Consider the following 16,994-nt stretch of genomic DNA (forward strand, 5'->3'; position numbering starts at 1 on the left):
TGCACATGGAAACCAACAAAATCTCATGAACATACTTGGCACATCTCCTTTATGAGGATAATTTGTCACTTGTAAGAAATCTTACTGATATTTACCAACAGTTGTCCCTTTGTTACAGGGGCTGCCTGGCGTGCTCGGTTCGCCCGGAAGGACGTGGGTTCGAATCCCCGTCAGGAAGTCGTAAAATTTAAGAAACGAAATTTCCACTTCCGGAGGTACATATGGCCCTGAGGTTCACTCAGCCTACACCAAAAATGAGTACCAGGTTAATTCCTGGGGGCAAAGGCGGCCGGGCATAGAGCTAACCAGTCTACCCCATCATGTGTCGCGGTTAACAATGGTGGAAGCCTTTACCTTCCACTCCTCCAAGGGCCTTCATGGCCTGTACGGAGGTGACTTTGTCTTGTCCCTTTGTTATTCTGCAGTCTCATATCGACTTGCATGGTTGTGGCATAACTGTAGCCGAAAGGTTTATAGTCACTAAAATTGCTTGACTAGTTAGTTGTTGTTGCTAAAGATGTGACCGGTCATAGCTAAAGAATGTTAAACACGACTTGTTGTACTTTTAATGTTGCAGACCCTCATCAATATGGCATACTGCTGCTTGATCCTCTTAGGCAAATTTATCCAGCGGCTTGTGTTTGGGGAGCTGCGTGTCTCTGAGCAGCAACATATCAAAGACAAGTTCTGGAACTTCGTGTTCTACAAGTTTATCTTCGTGTTTGGTGTTATAAACGTCCAGTATATGGATGAAGTAGTGCTGTGGTGTTCTTGGTTCTCTGTCCTGGGTTTCCTTCATCTACTGGCACAGCTGTGTAAGGACCGTTTTGAGTATGTAAGTACATCTTTTATGGTGAGTGACTCATGCATCAATAAGCTGTAAGGTAATAAATAACTTGACAAATTAAACAAAACTCTGATTGGATGTTGTGGATTTTACGTATGTCAAGGAAATGGCAACACTTTTCATAGGAGAGTTCAGCATTTTTTCTTTGGTGACCTAAAAGTGTATAAATCGAAGTTCCATTCAGTGAACCATGAGCAATGGTGGTCTTGAGACTTGCGGTCTCTAAACCAGTAAATTAAACAATTGGTATGGCATGTACCCTGCTTAACAAACATTTATATTTCACACTTGGTATGTTTGTAACAAGCCTTGTACCTACGGGAGTGACTTGAATCTCCCTTCAGTTTGATAGATTGAGGACTTCATGGAAATAACTCGACAGTTAAATAGGGTGCTATCGGTAACAGTGGGGCTTATTTAAGAAACGAAGTACAGCTGGCCGAGTCAGTGAAGAGGATGCGTCTGGATAATTTAAGCAATAACAATTCAGGTATGGGGAAATAACAAAGAAGTACCATACGTTATGAAATGTTCTTAAGATATTTTAGGACTGGAGTTGTCTGGTTATATTCACCTCTTGAAGGAGTGGCGTACAGGACAAATGGAACATCAAAGATGGAGAGTGGCCTTGTCCGCAATGCAAGGATGGAGTTTTATGGGAGAGCTAGGGTCGTGGAGTGTAGATGGATGATTTCAGTGCGGGAACTGGGAATGAAATGAAGTGTGCCATTCCACTATTCCAGAAATAAAACTCAATCGAGTCTGGATGAAAGCGATGACTGACAACGAAATTAAACATAATGAATAAATTATATAAAATGTCAAGGAAGTTCAGAATAACGCAGAGTTGAAATGTATAAGATAATTATGGCAGTGGTAAAGACAAAATAAGAATTCGAATTGTTAAGACCAACACTGTAAAAAGACACAAATGAAAAAGCAATCCAAGGGAACGGACGTATTGCAATCCAGGAGCTGATTAAGTCAAATAAAACTATTGAGAAAGAAGAGAATTTAACAACGTTTAAATAACAATGTAATGCAAGAATATATAAGATTAATTAAATGCGTGTTATATATTAAAATACACAACTGGAGAATTGATTAGCAACGGCATTGAAAACTGCAAGGACAAAGCCTTGACTAGAGAAGTTATTCAATATAATGCAGCATCAACATTTAATATTTGATAAAGCTATTCCGTACGAGATAAAAAGTGAAATAATTGCAGACATATTGGAGATCTAATAGCAATTGAAATTACACAAGGCAGTATTAAGCAGAATCTAATAATTATGTTAGAAGGCTTTGAAAACTTCAATATGTTACAGCTGATTTTATCAATGTGTTTCATCATTTCAATTGAGCAATTCAAGAACAATATGGCTCTCTAAGAAGACTTGAGGTAGACTATCTGGATGATCCCGAGCTGGACTGACACGGCAGAGAAGAACCTTGTTTCCCGATGACAGCAGGATGACCAGCACCCAGAGCTGCGGAGGATGAATGAATGATATCATTGTGGAAGCGAAGGAAAAATATAAGTTTCTTAAATAAAATGTAGATATGCTCGTAGATAGGAACCAAGGTGGCCCATTTGTAGTTAAAGCCTAGATGTTATATCGAAATGGTCTTTAGAATGACCTAAATTGTGTTAGTTTCTTGCGAATGATTTTTTTATTATATTGATATAAGGGAGTATGTAGTCTTTTTAAGAAATAAGTCTAAACCCAGTTAGGAAATCCAATGTAGTAATGTGATAATGATATTTCAATCAAAGCAAAGAATTCCAACATTATGCCATATCATGTATGAAGTGTTCAAGAGTAGAATATTTTTAGGAACTTTGATATAATGCCAAGTGGTATGTTAATAGAGAAGTTATACGGTATCATAATGAATTAGGATAATGTTAGATATGAATATGACTACAGAGAGAAGACATGTTAGTGTTATTTAAGACGATAATGATCAGATTACATGAATATTCGAGAATAAGGTTATTTGTGCGTCAAATAAGTTATAAGTTAAAAACTTCATTTTTCCGTATTGAACTGAGATTCACAATTGGAATTGAGAAAAAGTTCAACCTCTTCAATACTAAGTATGCCGTACAAGATGTTTACAACATGTCGTCGCTGCCGCGACAAAACCTCCTATGTGAAATATTTTAGATTAGAACTTTGGCCGGAAAAGTTCTGTGATCTAAGGTGCAATATTGTGCGAATATTGTCAAGGCATTCTCATGATGTATGTGCTGCGGGTCAGTATATCTCCAAAAATATCACATAGGAGGTTTTGTCCCAGCAACGACGATGTTATTTATTAGTTTAAAGTGCCGGTTTCGACGCATAGTAGCGTCAACTTCAGCTTGAACTTAAAAGATGGGCAGGATACATAACATATTACTGTGTACAATATACATGCAATGCAAAATACAAATGGTTACAATTTTACATTTAAGACTAAATAAACAATGGATAAAATATGATGGAATGATGTAACGCATTACAGGCGTTATAGTCTAGTATGATACATGAGTGTTGTATAGTACAAGTGAGTGAAGGTAAAATACTTGATATATATGATGATGAAGTAAAATTAATGTCCACACTTCTGTTCATATCAATGGAGATATAAGTCAAGGTCCAGTGTAATGTATTGCACCCTTTTGTCGGTAGAGCTGCAGTAACTACTCTTGCCACGGCTGCTGTAAAAAATATACTTACCGCTATTGGAGATTCTGTCTCATTGGTGATCAGTTCTTTGTTGCCTTCAGGGTGATAACAAGGAGTGTCAAACTACTGGCTATCTTTACTACCTACTAAATAAATTACATGGTTCACACTGATTTTTAAATATAATAAATCTTTATTAATCAAAGTAAACATAATTATCATTATTGACTGATTACTAAAATAAAATGTAAACATGAATTATTGAATTGTAAACGTGTCAAATATGTGTTCAGTTGCAAACTAATAAGCTTTTACAGACATTTTTAAATAATTTAATTTTTTAATGAAATTAATTAATTTTTATGATGAACTTTAATATCCAGTTAATTAATTTATCACCTTACTAATTCATCTTATACCTGATAAAGCTGTAATTAATATTAAGATCATTTATGATCTCAAGTGCGTTACACTGGCTTAATAAGCACCAGCTAAATTATGTGACTGACCCTGAATGTCACCAGTTGTTATTTAATAATAATTTATAATTTTACGCCATGGGTTACTAGCTTTTCAACACCTTAGAACATTCCAATGAGATTTCAGGAGTCATTTCTCCTTAAACTTTGTTTATTATTTAAACATGGCAGATTTTCATTGTAAATAATGAATATAAAGTATAAAAATAAAATAAAATCACTGTGTAACATTCCATCATTTGACAATAGATTTCCGGAACTGTTATTACTGAAACTTGGAAATTACTGAACTTTACTTTTAACATCAATATTACTGTTTCCGCAACAATGTGGGATCTATATAATCCTATTTGAATATTCTCAAAATTTTACTTTTACAAACATTAATTATTCAGTAATCATGGATTCGACATATAATTAGTAATAAAATATATTTTATTCACCAAGTTTTTAGTTCAGTATCTCCTATAATTCTGTTGTGCAATGTTGTGTGAGTATAAATAGTAAATCTAGTACGTTGTTTACCTAATTGTTATGCGAGCTATCATTTTCCTATCTAACATAAACGTAAATGGTGATTATCTCACTAAAATTGAAAGAAAAATTAATGAAAATAACTGTTCCACTATAGTCACTGAGGAATATTACCTAATTGCACCGTTATGCATAAAAATCCAGGTTATCCGGCTCAGAGTCAAATAATTACAAATATCTTAATGCAGACATTTTTCTTCCATGACCATAACAGTCTTTCATAGCTTCATTAATACTTTGCAGTAATAGATACATAAAAATCAAGAATATAATAAACAAGAGTTCGTTTTCAATAGAACAAAATTCTAGAAATATGTGGTATTAATAGCTTACAAAATATCAAATTTAATATAGAATCATAAATAAAATTATTGCAACACGATCTTCGCACGTCAATTGGGGTTTCAGATTACGTCAATAAATATTAATCATAATCAGTCTCTATGTTTTACGTATAATAACATTACTTAACGATGGTGTGTCATATTGCTTATATATTCTTCATTTGTGATAATCACAAATTATTTTATGCATCTCAACTAAACTAGGAGACTTGTCCTCCCGCTCAATTTCATTACTACCTCGGCACACACGGCCGGCATTTATTTTCTTAGCTCTAAAGGCTAGAGTATTCTTAAATTACGTTACATCAGCTCTTGGCTGGAATCCTTTCTCTTCAGCTCCGCGGCTGGCATATATTATTTTCATCTCATCCTGGGGAATTTTTATCTACAGTGCATATCAACTTATCACTTTAATCACTCTCTCTACAACTAAAGACTTTAACACAACACCGTTTTCCTGTACCCGATTTCCACACTACTTCAGTATATCATTTTACACTTCCCAATTGGATGCTTCAAATCGTTATCTTCCAATATTTATAACAAGTCCACTGATCTACTCATTAATAAATTATTAGATGATGCTCAATATCAAATATCGCCTGTTGAAAATTTCATTTATCCTCACCTGTCCATGTTTCTATTATTCAGATGGAGCATATTCTGATTGACGAAATAATATCGGAAACTGAACATATAACTGTCATGGCAAAATTTATCACTAATTAAGGAACAAGGCCAGAATTCGCCGGCACAGCTATGACGACATACTTACGGGACCTCCATGACGACATACTTACGGGACCTCCTGGGTAGGAGGGGTTTCAGGTGGGGAGAACTTAAAAGATACTGAAGAACTTTCACCTTGTATTTCCTCTCCCTTCACTTTCTTTCAGCCCCCGCCTGTACTTCACCGGCATCCATTTAACCTATTTTATACGTAGTTATTCCACTTATATATTCGTATACTAATCTAATTTTACTTACCTGTTATAAATTCCTGGCGACAGGCCGTCTTGAACCAGCGATCTTCAACTCTAGTCCATCAGCTTATCCACTCAGCTAATATGTTACTTGATAATTTGAGGTGTAAACGATGTATATATAGATACATATCGTACATTACCAGTAATAGAGATGGCATTGCAATGTAATTAATATTTACCCCAAAAGATGACTCTGTCGTCTCTCTGAACTGTCGCCAACTTAACTTTTACGAGGAACAAAAATACATCAAACTCAAATCAAGAGTTTCATTACCAGCAGTGTGATTGTTTGAAGATGGAGTACAACTAGACGAAAACAAACTAGTCGTGCGTCCAGCTATGTTATAGTCTTGATTGCTATCTTAAGAGGAAGTAGGCCTACAACTAGACGAAAACAATCGAGTTGTGTGTCCAGCTCTGTCATAGTCGTGATTATTGTTTTAAGATGAAGTATAACTAGAGAGAAACAGTCGAGTCATGTGTCCAGCTCTGTGATAGTCGTGATGATTGTTTTAAGACGAAGTACAACTAGCCAAAACAATTAAAACTCTTGTTCAGTGCTGCATCCATACTAGTAATTACTATTTCAAAAGGAAGTACATCTACGCAAACACAAGAAGTCCGTCTTCTGTCCACTCCTGTGCCAACTTATGGTGAGTACCCATAAATTCATATCCTGTCTCAGTGATTGCAATATACTCGTATGTATAGTGTTGCTTTCCCATTCGTGATGTCATCACCAAAAGTGTACTTCCAACAACAGTCGCTCCATTAGCAATGCTGTTGCACCTAAGCGAACCTAACCTAACGTGTCACTACCAGTGGTTTTCGGTGAATCACAACCTAACCTGTCACTATCAGTGGTTTTCGGTGGATCACAACCTAACCTGTCACTATCAGTGGTTTTCGGTGGATCACAACCTAACCTGTCACTAGCAGTGGTTTTCGGTGGATCACAACCTAACCTGTCACTATCAGTGGTTTTCGGTGGATCACCCCGCTAAATTAGTAATGCTGTCGCACCTAACCTAACGTGGCACTACCAGTGGTTTTCGGTTGATCACAACCTAACCTGTCACTGTCAGTGGTTTTCGGTGGATCACAACCTAACTTGTCACTATCGGCGATTTTCGGACCGGGCGAGTTGACCGTGCGGTTAGGAGCGCGCAGCTGTGAGCCCGCATCCGGGAGATATTGGGTTCGAACCCCACTGTCGGCAGCCCTGATGATGGTTTTCCGTGCTTTCCCATTTTCACACCAGGCAAATGCTGGGGCTGTACCTTAATTAAGGTCACGGCCACTTCCTTCCCATACCTAGGCCTTTCCTGTCCCACCTATCTGTGTCGGTGCGACGTAAAGCAACTAGCAAATAAAGGTGGTTTTCGGTGAATCACAATTGCTTTCATAAGGGATGCTAGAGGCTGTTGGCCACTTCGCGGCCCTAACCTGAGGGCTTACGCCCCCATACCCCCTTTTGCTTGTCTCCAGACCAATGGTTTTGCCACTAGCCGGAACTAACCAAACCAGATCAGTGCTTTTCCTACTTGCCGGACGTACTTAATATTCGTACAGTTTTCCGCGAAATCAAGTCAGCCCCATCATATCGCGCTGTTAATATCTATTTCACTATCCAGCTAGTCAAGTTTTATGCCAATCTAGTGGCTGTGAATTGTGTTACGCAGTCTCAAACAGCTAAATATACCAGACCATTAATTCACACATTTCGCGGCTGCTACACGTTCCTTCGAATTATCCGCCATATCATACATGACGTCATATAGACGCACGAGCAGCAACCACGGAGCCCGTGCTCGCCTTTGCCGGCGGATCCTGGACTTATACCCTAATTAAATGCTTAATTTACTTCATTAAAACTGCAAAGTGTGATTTTTTTTTTAACGTGCAATCTAGGAAAATTCCTTCTAAGGGCCTCTAATTTAGATTAAATGCCATTCTTAACATCAATCCAAATTAGTAAAACTGATAATAATAATAAAATATATAGTACTGATACCATTGTGCCAGAACAAAACATCCTATCTAAAGTATCCTCTGTGCTATACGTTAAAATAAACTACAATAACTACACATCTGACAACTCGCGCAACTAGCCTAAATAAATAGTAAAATATGTATTAGATTTATAATTCTAATTGATCTACTCACATTATTATAATGAAGTGTCGCCCGCGTCCAGGGCGTCCTTCGTTGTTGAATTAGAACATATTGGCGTTGGTTTCACACATTAGCACAATATTGACGTAGCCATTCATGGCGTTGATGACAATTTTCACACATTCACAATCTCTTGCTGCCTTATTAACACACACTTCATTACCAGATTTAACACTTTAAACTTAAATTATATGTACACATTTTCTTCCTATCACGGATCGTATGCTTTCCCCATGAATTGAAATATCCTGCGTGGTGAATATTTGTAAGCTGGACTATTGTCGTCTTGAGAATGTGCTTGCCCAGCTACCTGCTCTCGGTCAAGTTCCGTTAATCCTGTTACAAATGTTAGTCACCCCTCCCGTAATGGTCTCCTTGTACAACTGTTTGTTTACTATTCGTTCAATAATTATGTGGTCCCAATAACTGTTTTCAAAATGGTGCCCGGTAATGACGACGTAGTGTTTTATCCTCCGAGTAAATTAACCTAAAATGTGACGAAAAGTGCGGAAAATGTCGAAGATGAGTGAAAAATGGATTGTTGTGTGATTCATGTCATCGATGGTGGCATTATAAGTGCGGAAATTGCCCTAGAGACGTAAAAACTAATGAAAATGTTGACTGGATTTGTGAGCAGTGTGTTCGGAATGTTGTAGTTGGCGACGGCGTTGACGATGAAGCACCGAAAAAAATCGATGAGGAATACAAAAGTGTATTAGAAATTATAAACATTCCACAAAAGGACAATGAGGCTCTTAAAGTTGAAAATCAAGAATTAAAAGAAAGACTGCGATCGCTAGAATTTGGGACTGACCATTCTTCGAGTGATATACCGGTACCAGTAACAAACTCGAGCATGTGGTGTCAAGTAGTTCATGGATGACCGGCTAAGAAGAAATCTACAACTGAATTTCCGGAAATAAACATCATAAATAGGTTTTCTGCCCTAAATAATTTAATTCTGGAAGAATGTGATCGCGTGCGTGAAACCAAATCATCGCGATCCGCTGCCGTTGCCGTGCCGAGGTTAAAATTTAGGCCTAGATTTCAGATTCAAGACCCAGTTAGGCCTAAATCAGCAAAGGTAGCTATGTTTGGTGATAGCCAAGAAAGGGGAATTGCGGGAGTGATAAACGACGAGAATATAGCAGCAACCGGTGAAATATATCCAGGAGCTTCTATCAGCAGTGTCCTGGAAAACGTAGAAGAAGCAACTAGGAACTTCGGGAGCGGCGATGCAGTGCTTATCATCGGTGGGACGAACGACGTAGCTCGCGACGACGCCAAGAATGTAAGATCACAACTTAAACATACACTAGGGAAGCTGACCCACACTAACGTCTTTGTAGCGAACGTGCCCCACAGGCATGATTTGAGTAGAGACTCGTGTGTGAACATTGAAGTGGACAAGGTCAATACAGATATTGTTAAAATTTGTAAACATTTTCGGAATACTCAGGTTATTGAATGCAGCAGTTTTGAGAGATACTGTTATACAAAACATGGCCTCCATCTAAACAATTCAGGTAAACAAAAGATAGCAAATATTGTTCTAGATTTTATTAATCTTAAGATATGTACTGTAAAACAGGCAACTCCCTTGAGTTATACTACTGACCAGGAAAACTAGTAGAAAGAGCCAGCTGTACTTCAAGCTGGCTCAGTCAACTAGAAAAAGAAACTCAGGATAGTAAGGAATTTCAAGTTACCCAATTGCAACAGTCAAGTTTTAGGGAGGAAGGGGATCTGAGATTGCTCTTGGTAAACTGTCAAAGTGTAGTAAATAAACAATTAAAATTCAGTACATTGATGGAATCTTATGAGACTGATGTGGTGATAGGAGTGGAATCATGGTTGAGAGAAGGGGTGGGTAATAGAGAAGTATTTCCAGAAGGGTACACAGTCTATCGTAGAGACCAAGGAGGTAAAAAGGGAGGGGGTGTTTATTCTGGTGAAGGAAACTTATTGTTCACATGAATGGTTTACCGATGAAAAGGATGAAATATTAGGGATAAAATTAGTTTGTGATAATATGAATGAGGTGAGAATAATAGGAACAACATACAGGCTGGGAAGAGAGCAAAGAGACATGGAAATATTTGAGAAAATAATAGATTATACTCATAAAAACAATAATGATATGGTAATAATTGGAGATGATCTAAATTTGCCTGAAGTTGAATGGAATGGAGCTGCAAGTGCAGCCCGTGAACAGAAACTGGCAAATAAGTTAATTTGGGAGGGAGGATTTACACAAGTAGTACAAGAACTGACTCGTCTCAATAACTTACTAGATGTATTCTTTGTTAAACCATGGGAAATTGTTGATAAAACTGAGGTAATTGAAGGCATAGGAGACCATAAGGCTGTAATAATGGATATAGGACTCGTACCAAAAAGGCTTAATAAGAGGGTTACACAAGACAAGAAATTGTACAGAAAAACTAAAGTTGATGAATTTGGGACTTACCTTAAATCACAATTCAGTTGTTGGATAAGTGAAGGGAGTAATGTGGATACACTTTGGGCTAAATTTAAAGGAATCATTTGGGAAGGAGAGGAGAGATTTATACCTGTTAAGAAGGTTAAAATGACCTCGGACCATGTTTATTATACGAGGGAAATAAGAACATGTAGAATAGTAAACAGGATAATCAAAGAGTGTAGGGAGAGGAGAGAAACTAGAAAACAGCTAATGAGGAATCTGAATAGAGTGAAAAAGGAAGCAAAAGAGAATTGTATGAATGGCATACTTCAAGAGGGTAATGAGCACAAAGGGAAATGGAAAAAGCTGTATTCATATATCAGGAATCAAAAAGGAAAAGGAATCCAAATTCCTACAATGGTGGGAGAAGGGGGTGAACACTATTTAACAGATACTGAAAAAGCAAACCTATTTAGTAGGGAGATTCAGTAGATGATTGTCAGGAGTTGGAAACCGAAACAGGAGATAGAGAGGGAGGAACACAGAGGGAAACAAGAAGCTTTTCATTCACAAATGAAGATTTTTTCAGAGAAATCCAACTGCTTCAGCAAGGAAAAGCAGTAGGAAGTGATCAAATTACTGGGGAGGTATTAAAGACAATGGGGTGGTACATAGTGCCTTATTTAAAATTTCTCTTTGACTATAGTGTAATACCAAAGGAATGGAGGGAATCTATAATAATACCAATTTATAAAGGAAAGGGTGATAAAAGGAAACCAGAGAACTACAGACCAATCAGCCTGACCAGTATAATTTGTAAAATACTGGAGAGTTTAATATCAAAGTACAACAGAGGGATATGTGATGATAAAAATTGGTTAATGAGGAGCCAATATGTATTTAGAAAGGAGTTTTCTTGTGAGGCACAACAGGTGGGTTTTCAGCAGGACATATCAGATCAATTGGATTCAGGTGGTCAGATTGCATAGCCATAGATCTTTCCGAAGCCTTTGATAGAGTGGAACATAGAATATTATTGAAGAAATTGGAGGGAATAGGATTGGACGTAAGGGTTACACGTTGAATAAAAACATTTTTAAATTCAAGGGTTCAGATAGTCAAAGTAGGAAATAATGTATCACGGGAAGAGACAGTTTGGAAGGGAATTTGCACAGGGTAGTATAATCGGTCCGTTACTTTTCTTAATATTCGTAAATGATTTAGGGAACAATATAACATCAAAAATAAGATTGTGCGCAGATGACATAATTGTTTATAATGAAATAAATAATATTGAGGATTGTTCAGAATTACAAAGGGACCTTGAGAGTATCTAGCAATGGGTTGAAGAGAATAATCTGAAGGTTAATGGAGGCAAATCAATTGTTACAACATTTACAAACAGGTGTTTCAAAACTGAATTTGAGTATACTTTGTATGAGGTACCGAATTTTAATTGTTTAATTACTACACTGACAGTTTACCAAGAGCAATCTCAGACCCCGTTCCTCCCTAAAACTTGACTGTTGTTGGCTCTTTCTACTAGTTTTCCTGGTCAGTATTATAACTCAAGGGAGTTGCCTTTTTTACAGTACATATCTTGAAATGACTGCTTCCCATACGGATAAGTCCTTGCATATCGCTTACTTCCCTCAGGGCTGAAAATCTTTTTTTGGTGTCAATTACAAAGTTGTCCTTATTTAACTGCACACTTTTCCTCCTAGAATCTGAAGCAACTTTACACCACGCTCTTGAATTCATGGAGCCACCTGTGTTCTGAGTGTTTACTGGTACCCATATTTTCGATTCCAGTAAACGTACCTTCTCCTTTAAAATCTCATTCTTCGCTTTTAATGCTTGTAAATCCTGTTGCAATAAAGAGAGAATTACAAGTACATTATCATTACCTCCATCCTCCAAGGAATGAGACGCCAGCGATTCGTTGACCATTGTAGGCCTAGGTTTGTTACCGCTCTTCAAACTGCACTTGCCACAGCTCACACATGTCCAAGTATCCTAATTTTTAGCAAAACCAGCACTACATATACACTGAAAATGGTACCAAATTAAAAAACTTTTCACACTGTATACCATTCTTCACGCGCTTCTTGTTTACACCACACTTATTCTCGATTATTTCGCAAGAGAGCCGGGAGCTATGTTCACTTACATCCTTCGCTGACGCCATCTTGGAAAAACTAGCAGATCAAACATTAATTAATGTCTGGATTTTATTTCACAATTTCATTCTGTTTTATCAACATTTATATTTTAAAAAATAATAATAGTAGTTAAATTTTATATGAGATATTATTTAAATTTTCCTGTAGTAATATAAGTCAACATAGATTTAAGCTGTTGGATTATCGATTTTCTTGTGGCCGAGTGATACTTCAGATGGAGACGTCCATCAATCCTAATGATAGAACTATATTGCGTATCAGCATTGTCTTGATCCTACATTAAAAAATAAATATATTTACCAAGATGAGGACAATGAACTCTGAGTGACTGGTCGGGATTTTTTACGTCATCCATCCTGGACGAGGGAAGGGCAGAGAAGGATATAAAAAGGTGATGGATGAATGTGGGGAAAGAAATGTAAACTATTAGGGATGGGCATTAATAGTAAGGTTGTGGGTGTCATAGTGGACTACAGAACCTAAGTCAAAACTGAAGAAAAATGGCTTCTGCTTTAAGAAAATATATCATACCTGGTGTTGAACTTGAAAAATGAGGCATCTGGTAATTAACAAGAAACGTGGTTTGTAGAAAACAGTCCATTTTCATTAAAAACTTCTAGTCTCACTGTTTATCCCCCTAACTTAAATTGCCTTTCAAATAATCTTAAGTGCCTTTAGAATGGGGGTTGTGAAGCATTTAGTTTCAAATATATTCGCCCTTGAACTAGAATGTATAAATATGAATAGTTTACACCTAAACACTATACGGTTTTGATGTGGTATATATAGAAGTCACCATATTTTATTTTACTTTACTGAAAATGATGTGTGGTCAATGAATTTTTGGTCTGAATTTTAATTGGCTCAGTACTTTATTAGGAAGTTTGCTTTAAAAATAATAATGAATACATCAAATAAAATTAAAATCGGAATTTTATTCGGAACTAATGGAATGTGTTTGGTTCCTTTTTAAGTGGCTTGAGAGAAACATAATAATAAAAATTGGAATAATTATTTTCACATTAGACTACATTAATTTCAAACTTACAGTTAAAAATCTCAGATAGTATGGAATCTTGTCCTCAATCATTTTCAGGAATAATATTTTTGAAGTAGATTTGATGTGCCTCTGGGATTTATTTGAATATCTCACATTATCTAGCTTACTTTTGTCCGTGTGCTGAGGGCCTGTATAAAGCAGTGAATGAGCCAAGGTACATTTCTTGAGAAATGTGGTATGTATCATTGAACAACCTTTCTTCCTAATTTGAAACCTTTTTGCTAGTATGTCCAAAGGCTCTTTTGACGGCTGATAGTTCTTCTGGTTTTTCAGCATTTAGACAGGTCCGTGTTGTTGAGGTAATGACATTCTTTGGTGGATTGAAAAGGTCCTTCATTACTGATTTTTAGAAGTCGCTTCGCTACAAAAGACTGACGATTTCTGGAGTATATCGTACCTGCCATCTGGATTGTATGCGTGTTGCATATGATCATGCACAGACTGTCCTACTCTTCCAGAATCTGTCTGACCAGCAAACGTGAATGCATTCTTGAACACTGTTTGCCCCCCACCCCCGATGCCGAGTTTTTGTCAGATATCGCAAGTAGTTTTTCACAGATGTCTTTACTGGTAAAATGATTTCATAGGCAACTATAAATACCTACTTCATCACTTCCATTGCTTGCTATCCCCCTCATCCCAGAAGTAAAATTATCCCTATTTAGCAGAACAGTTAAAACAAAATTATTTTTGTGTGCGTGTCTATGCGTGCACAGGCTCGATGGATATTTTGTGAGTTGGCTAAACCTGTTGTAAGTCAATTGTGAGAAGAAGTGTATCATTGTCTTTTGAAGCATTTGCTATACATTTTTGTCCTGGTCTAGCCATTAGGTCTGCACTTAATTTCCTAGCATTTTCCTATTTTTTTCATTTTTAATTTTATATTCATCAATCATGAAGTTGTCACAGGTTTTATCCATTATAGGTTACTTAAATCTAATGTTGAAGTCCTGTGTGACTCGAGACACCGACTGGTACTTGCAGTTCCTCAGTGGTGTTTTTAACATGTTCCTTATAACAACTTTCTGTAGTATGCTCTGTGAATTCCTTATAGGTATTTTTATTACTGTTGTAATAACTATTTCGACAGTTTTTCAATTAATGCTGTCACTGTAACTATATTGGACTAACGGTATTTTTTTATGTTTACATGTTCCCCCCATTTATTTGTGAAGGAGCTTTAAATTTGAGATAATCACTTCAACCCTTCCCTGAATTTTCTATAATCCATGAATACTTAGGAAATCTGTTTTGCACACCTAAACCTTTAACCCTTGCAACTGAATTTAGTAGGAAACCAAGTAAGATCTCTTTGATGGGCCTCTAATTCTTAACAAATAAACGAACATTTTGGACATTGTACTTCCAATAACACTGATTTCATCACAAATATTTTTCCATTTTTCTTCATTAAGTTTATCGAGCGAGTTCGCTGTGCGGTTACGGTCGTCTGGCTTTGATCTTCAATTCAGGAGATGGTGGGTTTGAATCTCACCCATGCAATCCTGAAGATGGTTTTCTGTGGTTTCAGTAGAGTTAAACTAATGTATTATTAAGGTCCACCTTTTCAGTACAAAATATAGAGAGTTTAAATTACATAAATGATTTGGGACTAGTTTCGACCTAATATTAGGTCATCATCAGCCTAAAGCAAAATTAAAACATAACTGCTGAAGAAATCAAACAATGTAAAGACACATAAGGTCTCGTAAATGTACATACCATTGGAGATATTGAGAAAAAAAAATAGAGACGTGCAGCGCTATGTTAAAAAATAACTCAATGAAGATTCATTACAAGTCCAGTGCGCATTAAAAAGTTGTTAAAAATAGGAATCCTTCAGTTGCTGGATGAGGAGATTAGTATATGCTGGCTCCTTTAAGATGCTGTTATCCAATTGAAGAACAACTGAGCCGAAGTCGCGTTGTTTATTTACGATTAAAGGCCAGTGCGCCATACAGCATTAAAAAGTTGTTAGGGATGGAAATCTTTCAGTTGTAGGTCAAGGAATTCAATATAAGCGTGCTCCTTAAATGTGCTGTTGTACATTCGAAGAACAACAGGGACGAAGTTGTGTCGTTTTTCAAGATATTCATAGACGTAAAAAACACGCAGTGCTCTATGTTAAAAAATAGAGATCCATAAAAAAGTACAGTGCGCCGTATAAAAGTTGTAAAAGTAATCCTTAACCTGCTGGTCATGTAAATCGAAAAAGGCTGGCTTCAAAGCGATGCTGCTGTTCATTCAGAGATCAATTGAAATTGTAGTAACATTGTCTTCACAAGATGTTTATAACCTTGATACATATGCAGATGCGAAGTATGATGCTAGAAGAAAGTTCTTCTGTTTCTAGAATCTTGAAGGACGATGGATGTTCCGTGAGGAGGTTTAACATATACGGAGTTAAATAAAGGTGGATAGAAATTAGCAGTTCTTTTGCGGACCGTATGTTTGACTCTGAATAAATGACAACAAAGAAAGAAAGAAAGAAAGAAAGAAAGAAAGAAAGAATTAAGTCAGGTGGAAGGAAGTACTTTTAAAAAATATGTCACATGGGAATTATTTCGTGTTGTAATAAGTTGAAGAGAGAATTAGGGGTAGGTGAGGTTCAAAGGAAATTTTGAGGAGGAGGTGAAGGGAAAAGAGAAACGAAAGGAAAGGAAATGAAATGGAAGGAGAAAAGGTGGGGGAAATGAGTAAAGAGGTTATTAAGGCGGGGCTGAGGGATGTGGAAATGTGGAAGATTGTTTAAGCAAAGTACTGTAAATAGAATGAAAAATTTGACCTTCAGTATTTGATTATGATTGTCTGAAAAGCTGAATGAGCAGGTCGAAAAGAATGTTCACTTTTTCGGAAATGTCATTAAGATTAAAGTTTGGATTAAAATATTTGTCTAGGTGTATAAAACAGTTCTCTCATATGTTAAGGAAGGTTCCTCTATTCATAATTTTGAGAATTTTCATATCATGTTTAATGTCTGTAAAATTATGATTGTAATCGTTCATGTGTTGACTATTTGCTGACAATTTATTGTAGGCCTATTTTATGGCATTGACATGTTCCATGTATCGTATTTTAAAGCTTCTTCCTGTTTGCCCAATATAAGAAAAATTGCAGCTGTTGCATTTTACCCTATATACACCGGATTTTGAAAAGTAATCAGTTCTATTAATAGATGATGAGTTGTGTAAGACTGTAGCATTATTATTGTTGGTTCTGAAGGAAATTTTTACATTTTTTTAAAAATGTTAGTGACTTTATAAATATCTTTATTGAATGTAAA

At 36.6% G+C, this 16,994-nt stretch overlaps 1 protein-coding gene across 1 annotated transcript in view; it reads left to right on the plus strand.

Annotated features, from left to right (window-relative positions):
• LOC136864955 (E3 ubiquitin-protein ligase AMFR) overlaps positions 1 to 16,994 on the plus strand; it is a 549,886-nt gene that overhangs the window by 107,799 nt on the left and 425,093 nt on the right. Inside the window, exon 2 of the mRNA XM_068226459.1 lies at positions 578 to 835. Within this exon, the coding sequence (XP_068082560.1) occupies positions 578 to 835 (258 nt within the window). The remainder of the gene's footprint in view (positions 1 to 577; positions 836 to 16,994) is intronic.

This window comes from Anabrus simplex, chromosome 2 (assembly GCF_040414725.1).
Source record: "Anabrus simplex isolate iqAnaSimp1 chromosome 2, ASM4041472v1, whole genome shotgun sequence".
In the NCBI taxonomy this organism is placed as follows: domain Eukaryota; kingdom Metazoa; phylum Arthropoda; class Insecta; order Orthoptera; family Tettigoniidae; genus Anabrus; species Anabrus simplex.